This window comes from Serinus canaria, chromosome 2 (assembly GCF_022539315.1).
Source record: "Serinus canaria isolate serCan28SL12 chromosome 2, serCan2020, whole genome shotgun sequence".
Classification (NCBI taxonomy): Eukaryota; Metazoa; Chordata; class Aves; order Passeriformes; family Fringillidae; genus Serinus; species Serinus canaria.
Genome location: NC_066315.1, coordinates 132,307,319 through 132,320,939, shown reverse-complemented (window position 1 = coordinate 132,320,939; position 13,621 = coordinate 132,307,319). Strand labels below are relative to the sequence as shown.

Sequence of the window (13,621 nt, the reverse complement as noted above, 5' to 3'; positions counted from 1 at the left end):
CAGTTGCGCTCTTTGTGCTCCCACGATAATTTTTCGGTCTCACTGCTGAAATGCAGATTTGGAGGTCAGAAGCACAGCAGCCGCCAGCTGCCAGAGTACCCCTGTGCTTTACAGACTGCTTTTGGATTCAGGCAGTTTTACTCAGGGCGGAGAGCCAGGGCACTCCTACTCCCCTGAGGTGTCCTGTGTGAGCCGGGGATCTGGGCTGCTCAGCCGCCCGCACGTTCTCCCTCCCCCGGATGCGGACCCAACCCCGACGGGTGCCGGATGCGGACCCAACCCCGACGGGTGCCGGCGGCGGCCTCGCTGGGACGGGGCGGGCCAAAAGTCGGCGGCTGCGGCGCCGACGGAGTGGGAGGGGAGGGAGGAGGAGGCGAAGGAGGAGCCGGAGGAGCCGGAGGAGCGGGCAGGGCGGCGCTGTGCCGAGCGCGGCGGCTCGGGCCCGCCCCCGCCGTCTGGGGGCCGCCGCTCCGCCCCGCTCGCCCGCCCGGCCCGCGGCTGCCGGGAGCGGCTCCATGCGCTCGTGCCGGCAGTGCGCAGCCGCGGCGGAGCCCAGCCGGGAGGAGGAAGCGGCGCGCGGGGAGGGAGGCCGAGGCCGGCGGCGGTGGCGGCTCATGGCTCGGCGGGCGGACGGGCGGCCGAGGCGTGCGGGCCGCTAGCGCTCCCCGAGGCGGCGGCTCCGGCGGGCGAGGGGGCGAGGCGCCGCCGGCCCCTCCTGCGGCGGCGGCAGCTCCGGCTCCGTGTCGGGGGCGCGGCGGTGGCAGCTCCAGCTCCGCGCCGCCTCCCCGCGGGCGGGTGTTATGGCCCCTTGGGGGAGCGCAGAGGGCTCCCCGGCTTGGAGGTCAGCGCAACTCCTGCTCCTCGTCGTCTCCTGCTGCGGTAGGTACCGGGCAGTGACGCCGCCCGTCCGCCTCCGGCTCGCGGGCCGGGAGGCGGCCGCGGGGGAGGGGGAACAAAGCGGCCTTTCTCCCGGCCGGCCTCGGCGGGGTCCCTGGAGCCTCTCAGGACCGCCGCCACGGCCGGCTGGTGTCCCCGTACTTCCCTTCTCTGCCCCCAACCCCGTCTCCTCCTTCGAACTCGACTGCTCCAAAATTCGCTCCGAGGTTTTTTGTTTGTTTTGTTTGGGGTTTTTTGTGTGTTGTTAATTTATTTATTTATTATTTGTGGGGGTAGATGGAAATTTCCTCTGGGAAGTCCTCAAAACTGCGGCCGGGATTCTGGGATTTGGCCCATCTGCCCTGGGCTTGCTCTCCCGCAGATGTGCGTTGCCGGGAACTCCGGAGTTGGCGCGGGGCCGCACAAACAAGCCAGCCCCAAATCCTCTGAGTCACGAGTAATCGCTGCCTGTGGATAATAGGGATGGATGCTTGGGAGATGTTCCATGTCCGGCCAGGACGAACGAGGCCTGGTGTCGGGGACAGGGCGGCCCCTCCGGGCCGCGGAGTCGAGGGCTGGCACTGGTGATGAGTTGGTGACACATCAGCACAGGCCTGGAAGACCTTCCAGGGACCTTTGCTTCTGCTCAGCCTGTTCGCACTTAATATCCGAATAGGATTTCTTTCCTGGGTATAAACCCATCTTTAAAACAGAACTGCTAATGAAAAATATTTGTGTAAATGTACTCAGGTTGGTTTTTACAGTGTAAAGGTGGCCCAGTAACATATGACAGATCAAAACCACAGGTGCTTGACAAAGAGAGTCGTCTCATGTTTTCTCAGGGAGTTGTGTTTGTTTTATGAAGTCGAGCATAGGTTGTCTCCATGGGCCTCAAGCAGGAGCAGCAGCCTTTGGCACTGAGCTGGGCATATGCCTTGCCCTGAGGAGGACAGCGAAAGGGCCCTGCTTCAGCAGTTTCTGAAGTAGATGCCTTTACACAATTGAACATAAGAAATTTTAATGTCTTTCACTGTTAAAAAAGCAAACTTGTTTTGGAACAGCAAGATACTTCAGATTTGCCTTTGCAGAGTGTTTTGTCCAGCACATGCCTGTGCTGTAACAATGAGTCCAAATGCTAAAAATGTACACGTACTACATAAACTTGTAGGAGCGTTTCCCGTTTCATATTTACATGAGGAGAAGAGTAAAGAAGGCTTCTTCAAATGGAGCTACAACTATGCCAGTACTGGTAACCAAGTAGATACACTGGTCAAGTTTAATTTTTGAGTCGGTGTATTTGCATGAACAAAGTGGGGTACTGACCAGTCTTAAATGAGTATTAAGTAAAGCAAAAAAATTCATGTCAACAGGTAAACTACAAACACAACTGAATTGGAGTTAGCTAATGGTGGAGCAGGAAGTGGTAGCAAAAATCTGAAGTTTCAATATATATTCAGCTGTTCTTCTGTTTGCATACTTCATGTACTTAAAAAAATTAATTTCTGTGAAAAGGTTTTTTAACAAACTCAGTGTGCTGGTTTTATTATACTTGTCATAGAATTGAAATTAAAAGTCAAAATTATAATTGTGATATTCCTCCTCAGCCTGACCTAAGTAAAACATTTTGAACCGTGATACTGTAACTTAGGTGTTACTGTCAGCATTTCCCTTACAAAAACTTACATCACAAGCATAATCTTTGGTTAGAGAAAAACCAAACAAATTAAATTCTTTCTGGCTAACGTTATTCAAAGACCTTTAATCAAGACTTTTGAAAGTTCAGCCAAGAAGGCTTCATAAGTTTCTTCTGTCTTGTAAGAAACACATCATCATTCATTAGTGCCACTGCCAGGAAGGAGAGGGCGCTTCTGATTTTGATCAGCATGCTGTGTCACTTCATCCTTATGAGGAATTAGTTTCTCTTAACAGTTTTTGTTAAAAATGTGTGAAGTTCTGACCAGTTTCACTGCTCAAAGGAAAGGAGCTTTATCTTCCCCAGGCTATAGTATCCAAAACAAAAGCAAGCATTTACTGTGTAGCATAGCTCTTTCTCTAGCTTTCACTTTGATTTCTCACATTTATTTATTTTGGGAGAAAAAAGTGAGACTGGGAACTATGTCCTATTAAAGCATTTTACCTTCCTGTACATCTGCATTTAGCTCTTCCAAACTAAACTGATTTAGTATTGACATGAATTTGATCAAGACTGCTGTCAGCATAGCTCTGGATTGTAATGTTGATGCTGAGCAGAGCCTTGCAGATATCATTCTGTTAAGATTTTGAATGCAGTAGGCAGTACCCAAGGTAAATGCATGCTTGGAAAAGCAATGGTGCATCACTTCAGTTGCCTTCCATTATGCAGTTGCACAGCTAAAATGTCTAGAATTTTCTGCTAATTAAAATACTAAATTCACCAAGGTTGTTATGTGGGCATTGAGCTCTCCAGAGAATGTTTCTCTGTTTCCCTGTAGTTGGTGAATTTTTCAAACCTTCTTTCTGATGATGACTATAATTATAAAAATTTGAGAAGGAGGAATACTGATGAGTGAAATATTGGAATAGCACTGACTAACAAGAATTACGGCTTGGTAGGGCATTGGGCAATAATATTTTTGGTTTATATTTCCAGTCTTCCTGTTGCCTTGAGAGTCTTATATCCAAGAAGTAATTGATTTTATGTGTCTCTCTATAATCCTGGTCTGGCTTTTACTGGGACAAATATTAAGACATTTCTGCTTATCTCAAAGGCCATAACAGTTATCTGAGTTTAAAACAGAACCATATGTTGTGCAAGTAATTATTTTAGGGGAAAAAAATGTTGTTTGAGAAATCAGTCCTGTTCTTGAGGGAAGTATTTTTCAAGCCAAAGTTCTGTGATTGATTAGCTGTAAATTAAGTAAATCTTGGAATCATAGAATCATATAGGTTAGAAAAGACCTTCAAGACCATAGAGTCCAACCACAAATCCAGCACTGCAAAGTCCATCATTAAACCACGTCCCTGAACAACACATCTACGTGTGTTTAAAGTACCTCCAGGGATGCTGATTTTATTTCTTTTTTTGCTATAACATGAGCTTAAGTTAGAGAACTGAATTTCTAATGTTACCATTTTGTGTGATATTTATTTAACTCCTGACAGATTAGTCATTCATATCTGATTGGTACTGTGATGGAGCACTTTCAGGCCCAGTTTGTGAGGGATTGGTGTTCAGAGCAGAGGCTGAGTTATGAAAAATCTCTGAGGTGGTATAGTGCAGAAACTTCAGAATGCCCTCCTTTGGAATGGAGTCTGGAAACATGGGTATTGGGCTTCTTCAGCTTTCTGGAAATTCAAACTTTATATAGTCTTAACTATATTTGTCACCCAGATATATTAATTTGAATTTCCATCACACTGAGCAGAAGACTCAGGCAATTTCTATAAAGTTTCTTACAGTTGGTAGCAGTCAGTGCTGTGGTACAGTAGGTGAATCTCCCTGCTTCTGACTTCCAGATGTAAATGTGTGTAAAAAAAATATTTACAGTAGTAGGACAGGAACACTAAAAGAGTTCCAAGGTAGAAATGGTGGCAGAGGTCAGTCTTAATTATCCTTATCTCTAGGTTGGTTTTTGGTTTGGTGGGTACCCTTGGAAGCACTAATGACTGAGAAACATTAGTGGAGATCATAAAAGGATTATTCCCCAAATAATTGAAACAGTGTTTTATGTTAGACTACTGAAACTACAGTGCTACTGATATTAATTTACCCTGTTAAAGAAAAACATGGTACACTTATATAAGCTTTAAAACATTTGATTTTGGATTAGAACCATTCCAGGTTTCTGTGCTACAGATGTTGCTGGAAGTGATAACTATACTGTGTATATAACTCATTCTTTATTTGGTTCTAAGGGAAGACAAGTAAAATTGTCATAAAAGTTCACTTGTCAGGATCCAAACTTTACTTGCTTGTCAGTTTGTTAACGATGGTGTGCATGAGGAAGAATAAATAGTTTTTTGGGTTTATTCACCTTGTTTGAAATAACAGCCTGAATCATGTAAGCAATTAAAGTCTGCCAGCCAGTTTATTCAATTTTCTAAAGTTGAACTCTAAAGCCAGAACAGACTGTCCTAAAGGAATTGCTTGACTTAATAAATTATTATATCTTATACTCTTGAATGTCAGTCTTCAGTGATATTTTGTGATATACTGAACAGATATATTTTGCTAAGCTGTAAATCGTATTATTGGTGAAACCACTTCATTTAATTTATTAGAACAGTTTTGTAGTCCTTTAAGAGAACATGTCCTGATTTTAAGACTGTAGAAATTTATGTTGTCTAATAAGTTAGTCGTATGTCAGCTTGTCCAAGTGTGAACACATTCAACTGACTGTTCAGAGCCAATATTGCATCTATAGTCAGAATGTCTGTGAGGTCATCTGAATAATACTTAAAGGAACTTTCATTCAAGAGGAGAAGAAAAAACCCCATATCCTAAACAATTTCCTAGCAAAAAGTTTGAAAATTGAATATAAGGTAGTCGGTGTAATTGTTATTATGCACTAAATGAGAATACTGCCAGTCAGAGCAGAGGTGTAACCAGAATCATGACAGAAGCCATCTGACTCCATTCCTGTCATCAGAGCAGAGCATGTAATGAGGATGGCTTTTTCATCTGTTCTGTCATTGCTAGGAGAGGAAGAGCTCCACTGCACTGGTGTTGGAAGGACCCTACAGGTGAATCTATTAGATTCTTTTACTTCAGTTACTGCTGTTTTAATATCAAATAGATGTAAATTGTATCAGTATTATTTTCAACTAAGCACTAAATATTTATTGTTTTGTACTTGGTCTGGCTAAAGCTTAAAATTATTATCAGTCTTGTAGTTAGCAGATCTCAAATTTTTAAGCTTTTTGCCTGTGGTGTATTAGGTACATTCCTTCACACATCATATACCTTTTACCAGATTCCTCAAGTTTCCCAAAGTGTAGACATTATTTCCATACTTATTAAGTATAAGTCATTAATTTCCTTACAGGTTTTTTAAAAATTCATGGGTACTGTTTGTACTGTGTAAATAGTGTGGTTTTGCTTTCTTAGATGTCTCTGCATTTTCTAGTTTTAGTGTTCCACTTATACTGTCCCAGATAGTTAATGATTATGTTAAAATACTGGGACAGCTGAGATAGCTAGCTAGGCAGTAATTGAGGGAGTGTGATTTGTTGACAGCCTGGGATGTCTTTAGCTTGTATGTATTTCAGAATTACTAGCTGTGGTGTTTTTGCAGTACCGATTATTACTTGAGGTGTCTGTTGGTTCGCAAAATTGAGCCTTCATAACTTACATGGTTTTAAGAAAACACTGAGTACCAGTGCATTGGATACTAAAAAATTTGGTTGTAGATTTGAGTTCCTGTGTTTATCCCCTTAGTAGAAATAAATGCTCAGAGTGGTTTATAGCAGGCTGTATGATATCATACTCTGAAGAATTGTGAAGTATTTGTGTTCTATGTTTTTTTTTTTCTCCAAACTCGATTTTTTGCTGCAGTTGTTACTTCACTGGTGATTCATTATGCAAAGCTTTACAATTGCTTTGAAATATACACTATTGATTCTTGTATCTAAGTTAAAACTACTGAATTCAGCATAATTGGCAGATCAGTGCAAACACTTCAAAAACGCCCTAATCTAAGTTGTGGTTCGGACTTGTTTCTCTGATCAGCTGTTTTAAATTTGGATGTACTGTTAACTTTTGGTACATTGTAAACATGGTAGTGTCTTCTTATCAAGGCTAGCATATTTAATAGCTATGTACTAGTGGTTTTTTTCCTGCTATTCTATTTGACACTGAATTTTAGGTTATGAGGGAATTTCTGCATATCTTTCTCAGCTATTTTGTGAGGAGCAACTTTTTGTAACTAGTCAGGAAGTTAGCAAACAAAAACAAGAGCCTCCTCAAAATGAAAATGAATATTTACAAGTAGAGCATATTTTGAAGGGTGTAAGGGTGTCACACAAAACCATTTGGTTTAGTACCTTGAATCAAGGTGCTCTCTCACTTAAGTGCATCTTGTGAGTTTTAGTACTTCTACATTTATTTGGTTGCAGAATTTTTTGTTGTGCAAGAAAGCTCAATGTGGTCACACTTAGTAAATCATAAATTCTGCAAAGCAATGAAAGTGAACTAGTTGTGTTTCTCTGTGAGTGGAAAGTACTTTTGAACTATATATATTGGGTTGGGAACTGCATGTTTCACCCATTTGATTGTGTGTATATCATGACTGCCCTTTGCTTAACCTTGCAGATGTTTCCTCTGCTAAGTGGAAGCTCCTGGGACTGGCTGTGCGTAACCAGAGCAGACATGCAAAGTCAGGTGTAGCCCTATAACAGTAGAGTGATCCTCTAACAAGCAGTATGAGCACACTTTGGTGCATGGTAAAAATCTGTAATGAAATGCTTGTATTTAAAAGTTAAGGAAAAATTAATCTGCTAGAGGGTCTTGTATCTTGGTTTTCTTACTCCAGCTTCATATGCATGTATTGGGAGATAAGAGATAAGTTCCTCTGTAAGTACAGAAAGATTGTGAGAATAGTTATTTTGTGGAAAAAATAGTATTTTCTTCTTATTTATATTTAGTGTGGATAAAAAAAATTTGTTCTAGTCAATTATGTACCTTAAAAATTTAATGATTGTACTTATTTAAGGAGTTGCTCCTTTAGAAAGAACTTTTCAGTAACTGAAGGCAAGCAGTTTAGAACAGAAAAATGAAATCTTGTTTCAAGTGCTTGTAGTGGGACGGCACACAGATTCATATGCTCTGACTTGTAGATTTTAGCTATATATGAATTTTCATAAGCCTTTGCTTAATTCCTTTTTTCCTATGCTTCACAAAGGGTATTATAATTCAATGAGTTAGTATACCCTGGTAGGGTGTATTTCTTCTATGAAATTGTATGGAGTAGCTCAAATAAAAGTTTCCATTAGGGATATTGTAGTAACTGGGACTGAGATAATGAATACATCACATACAGTAAACAAATCCATACATATGTCCTTCTCTTATCACATAGATTTAAGTGGAGACTTTAACTTTCCCATTCTTTATTTCCTGCACATAGAGTTCAACAGAGTAATTTTCAATCAGAGATTCATTTTAGAGTCCTAATTAAGGTGCTTTTTTTGTTTGTAATATTGTTGTATTTACTTCAGCCTGCTAAAAAGTTACATTTTTCCATTTGCTGTCTTCTAGAGAAGTGCACAGGGAGAGTGCACAGGGATTTAACTCAAAATGTATGTTTAAACCACATTGAAATATTTGTAACTGGACTTGAGAGAATACATATTTAATTTTTCCAATTTGTAATTTTTTAAAAGAATGGAGAAATAACATATGTCCTTTCCATGATCTAAACATCAGTTAAAATTACCTGAGAGAGATGTCTACCCTTAAGTCAGGAAGATGAATGACATCAGACACATGACTCTTGATCACAGCAGCTTGCAGCTGGAAGCACTGACGGGGATGGATTTGAGTGATTGTATAATTAGCAGAAATAGTTTCCCTTGTCAGGGCACCTCCCATTTGTCATGTTTCCTATCTAAAGGTACTGAACAAGCAGTCAGTTCCATGGCTAAAGTTCAGCTGTTGTCTGTGGTTGGAGAGATTCATGACGACAGAGCTGGGATGGCAAGGGAGGGAAAGACTGGGACATCTTGTTAAGGCACATTCACAGCTAAAGGTGGCAGAACTGTTCTTCAGAGTGGAATAGGAGGCCAAGATGTCTACAAGAACAGCTGTTTTTTAAGAGGTTGGGCAAATAGAGGAGAGGAAAGGAATCATCCTTTTATTTTGAGGGTATTATGGTGGCTGAGTATCTATTCAATCTAAGAGGTTACTCGTATGGGCAAGGAAAAAAAAAAGGGTTTGAATGCAGAATGAGCTTGGAAATTGCTTGAGGTCTTGATCTCTGGCTATCCAAGTATTGTCAGGCAGAGGGGTACTACAGGAGCACTAGATTCCTGCATTTGACCTGTACTTTAGCAAATAAGTGAATAAACAAGTAGAGATCTTTGAACATTTTGTAATTCATCGAATGGCTTTCATCAGTATTTTTAAGCTTCCTTTTTTGTGATCCCTTTTCTGGCTGATACTGGCATTTGGCATTTCTGCACTTCAGCAGCTTTACTGCAGGATGTGCCTGGGAGCTGCATGTTTATAGAGTCCACTTACTAATAACCTACCTCCCTGTTGTTGCTGATCCAGCTAATGCTGTTTCCAGTGCCTGTTGCCTAGGTGTCATGTAGTTTGTCTCACTTCAATTCCAGATTTTAAATTATCTGTTGTGTCTGTCATCTATGCACGTGGTAACAAAGCCTCAGTGGTATCACAGTTCTCATGCAAATGACAATCCAATATACCCCAGCTGAGTGATAATGTTACTAACCTCTTTTTAGATCCACAGTACTAGCTTTCCAGTTTTCCTCATCTGTTGTGGAAATGTGGGATAGTACAGAGACCTTTTGCCTTTACACTGTAGGTGAATAAGGCTTGAGGGAAAGACCTGTACCTTTGTTGTCTTGCTGTAGTGAGGAGCACAGTCCACTTTCCCCACTCAGTTGGAATTGCAAAGCTTGTATGTAGAACTGTAGTGGGCTGATCCTGACTGAATACCAGGCACCCACAAAAAGCCACTCTTTAACTCCCTTCTGTAACTGGACAGGGTAGAGAATGTATAACAAAGGGTTAATGGATTGAGATCAGGTCCTTGAGAGAGATCACTCACCAAATACTGTCATAGACCAAACAGACTGGAGTTAGAGATATTAACTGAATTTAACAAAATTGGAGCTGGAAAATGAGAAGTAAAAACAGACCTTAAAACACCATCCCCACCCTTCCCTCTTTCTCAGCTCTGCCTCATCCCCACCAGTGGCACAGAGAGACGGGGAATAGGGATTAGGTCAGTTCATCCCTGTTGCTGCTCAGGGAGAGGAGTCCTTCTGCTTCACTGTAGGGTTCCTTGCATGAGAGATAATTCTCCATTAACTTCTCGAGTTCTCCATGGGCAATAGTGGGAACTGCTGCGTCATGGGCCAGTCTTCCTTGGGGTGCAGTCCTTAAAGAACGGTCTGCTCCAGCCTGGATTCCTCACAGGGTCATAAGTCCTAGCAAGAAACCTTCTCCAGTGTGAGCTTCTCTCTCCATGGGGTTGCAGATCCCTGCCAGGAGCCTGCTCCAGCATGGGCCTCCCATGATGCCACAGACTCCTCAACATCCACTTGCTGCAGTGGGGGTCTCCTCAGGTGCAGGTGGATCCCTGTGGTCCTCTGTGGGCTGCAGGGGCACAGCTGCCTCACCATGGGCTGGCTGCACCATGATCTGCTGAGGAATCTCAGCTCCAGTGCCTGGAGCACCTACCCCACCTTCTTCTCCACTGATCTTGGTGTCTTCAAAGTTGTTCCTTTCACATGCACTCACTTTGCTCTTCTCTGGCTGCAGTTATATCTGCACAATGACTTTTTTTTTTTTTTTCTTCTTGAATAAGTTATCACAGAGGCTTTACCACCATTTCTAGTGGGTTCAGCCTTGGCCAGCAGAACATCTGTCTTGGAGGTGGCTGGCATTGGCTCTCCTGGACCCAGTGGAAGCTTCCAGCAGATTCTTGCAGAAAGCCAACTCCCGTAACTCCCCCGGCTACCAAAACCTGGCCATGTAAACCCAATATAGGTGCTTTTAGGGTCCATGAGGAGTTTTCCTGGAATAAGTGGTCCTATTTTCTAACTGTGCAGATAAGTAGGAGCAGCAGTGCAACTGTCCTACACAGTGATGACATCCTTCAAGTCAGATCTGCCCAGAAAGTAATGTTAAGATCATTGCTGGGGAGTTGAGAGACATCCCTCGCTCCTACGGAACAGAAAGCTTTATTGATGCTTGATAATGACTTTTTTTGAATTAATATCTTGAAATATTCAACTGTACATCAGTCTTAAAATGTTAAGTAAAAGCATGGAAGCCAGGAATATGTATGTGAGAATTAAATTAATAGGTCTGTGTTTGACTTCCTTTCACCAGTTTTCTGAAGCCATCCATATTTTGCAGCTTTACAAAGGAGGTCTATCTGAAGTCTGAGATAGCAGTTTAGAGTCTTGGTCATGAAGGAATTCAGCATAAAATGTAAAAAAAAATGTAGAAGCTTTCAGAAAGTATGATTAAAATAAAGCTTTTGGAAATTATGACTAAAATAAAGCTGAATTTAAGTTTTTAATCTGAGGTCTTGCTTGTTGACCATACTGTACATTTGAGAGCTGATAAAGTGCTCAAAGTACCTAATTTATAATAAACAGGCACAGTTTCTCAGGCATGTGTCTTGCTCAAGTAAAATGATCACATCAAACAATTTTTTGAGGTACATGAGTTAGTGTGATTGCAAGGAGGTCTGAACTTTAGCTTTAAACTTGTTTGAATGTGGTGTGTAAATTACAGCTCTGAACATAATGATCATGGTGTTAGATTCTTACTAAGCAACTCCTTTATGCCTGTAATACATTGTACTTTGATGTGTTTTTGAAGTGTCTTGATGATACTTAAATTTATTTAGACAGGTAATCAGAGTTTGGTTTGCACTTTATGGAGCTCCATTGTCCTGAGAGTGCTTTTCTCCCAGATCTGGAAATCTGCTCTTAAACAGGAATGATATGTACTTAAATTAGCAATATACTTCATTATGTAAAGGCAGATAAATAGGAATTTGAATATGTAGGCATTATGTCTGACATTGATCTTGTACTTGTCACCATGCTGTGTCACATTTTTTGCTATTTTAAAATTCAGTGCCTCCCTTTAAAAAGGCCGTAGGAGCAAGTGCTGAATTTTGTTATCAGGTTGGCTTTTAATAGAGTGAAATGTATGTAAAATGAAAGTACTTTTTTACCCTTTATTTTACAGCTGAATTAATGCATTGAAACCTCCTCTTCCAGCTACATTTCTTAAAAAGGAAAGCCACAGCTATTGGAGCCTTAGAACCTTTTAGACACAGAATAAAGTATCACCTGTTGTGGCACTATCATTTCAAAAAAACCAAACCATTCATTTGTGACACCTATAGAGTGGTGAGGACAAATGCCAACAGAGATGCCATTTGTGTGGCTGCCTTTAACCACAGTAAGCCTAACCAGTTACATTCTGGGAACTGAACCAGCTCAAATACTTCGAGTGAGTACCCAAATGTCTTGAGAAATCACATTGTCTTGGTGCCTAACACTGACATGGCAACTTTAGATTCCATCTAAAAGTTGCCATGTAATGTTGGTGCTGAGCGTCTGAGTAGTTCTGCAGATGATCCAGAAAGAAAAGGGAATAAATAGTCAAGTGGATAACAATCAGAGTGAAGTGTAAACAGTGAAAGAATTTGCAGGTATGCTGTCTTCACAACATCTGCTTTATCATAAATATGTCTTACTCTTCAGTTTTGTAATCTCTATCAACTTGAAAATTCTCCCTAATTTTAGAAAGTTGTATATGTATCTACCATCAATAACAGATGAGGAATGGAAAACTTGGTACAATGAAATATTCCAGGTTTTCTTTATACTTGTTTCCCAGAACTGAACGCCTTCTAGAGGTACCCTATTTGTTTCTCAAAGAGCCAACACACTGCAAAGCCAATGCCCTTAAACTGTGACTTAGTTACCACTAAGACATTTTAAGGGATGTAATCTGCTTTCATCAGTGCAAAAGTGTAACAATGCTTTTCATGTGCATTTGAAAGAATCTACATCCAAAAGAATACAACTGCCTGTCAAGTTTGGTAAATAGTATTAACATAAGAAAATAATATATTTTTCACTTAGCTCTTTTTCCAAAGGATATTTCATCCTTTTCTTCAAAAAAAAAAAAAAAAAAAAACTTTTTTTTTTTTATTTAGTCATACGCAGGTTGAATCTGAGTGTCCCAATAAATGCCTGTTGTTTCTTTCCCTAGTTGCAACTTCACATATGATCTCTCTTTATAAAGGAGCATGTATGTACTTAGTGGTGACTTGCTGGTACTGAGCTTTCTTTTCAAAAATAGGCTTACTCCAAAAGCATGCTATAAACTTCACTTGCATCTGAATTTTTTGTGCTCCAAGATGTGACATGGTTGGTAGCAAACCTTCACTAAATATTTTTGTTTTAATATATTCTTTGTATAATCTCCTGAAACCCCTTTACTATCTAAATAAGGTTTAATTATTAAGATAGATAAATACTGACAGTATTCCTGTAAAGTATGTTGAGCAAGGTAGAAGCTGAAGTGCAGAAAATAAGTAGCTGTTTCCTGGTTGTGCATGCATAGAGTTTGTTACTCCACATTTCTGATCCTATACTGATTCTGTGTGAGTGAACCGGGAGTCTTGATTTGGATTTCGTGTAATTTAAGGCAGAGTCAGTGTGGGAAAAGACAGGCTTATTAAAGGAATGCAAAGCAACAGGAGCATGACTTAATGATCTGAACTCCTCTGCAGAGAAGTCTCAATTCTCAGTGTAGGCAGATTAGTCTGGCCCTTAGAGGGAAGATAGAGAATGAAGAGTTGTCCTAAATTATTTAAATGCCAACAGCATCCTTCTGGGAAATACCCAGTTGCTGAGTTTTGTTGTGGAAGTGGAAATAGGTTACTTTCAGAACAGTGTCTGTTCTACTTTATTTAAAACTCCAGCTCTTATCTTTGTCTGGTTTTACAGTTGTTACTAACAACTGATTTCCTCTCATCTGTCTGCACAG

At 41.0% G+C, this 13,621-nt stretch overlaps 1 protein-coding gene across 1 annotated transcript in view; it reads left to right on the top strand.

The window, feature by feature from the left end:
* Window positions 1–541: 541 nt before the first annotated feature.
* LRP12 (LDL receptor related protein 12) overlaps window positions 542–13,621 on the top strand; it is a 50,009-nt gene continuing 36,929 nt past the window's right edge. The window contains exon 1 of the mRNA XM_050970819.1: window positions 542–879. Within this exon, the coding sequence (XP_050826776.1) occupies window positions 801–879 (79 nt within the window). The 5' untranslated portion in view covers window positions 542–800. The remainder of the gene's footprint in view (window positions 880–13,621) is intronic.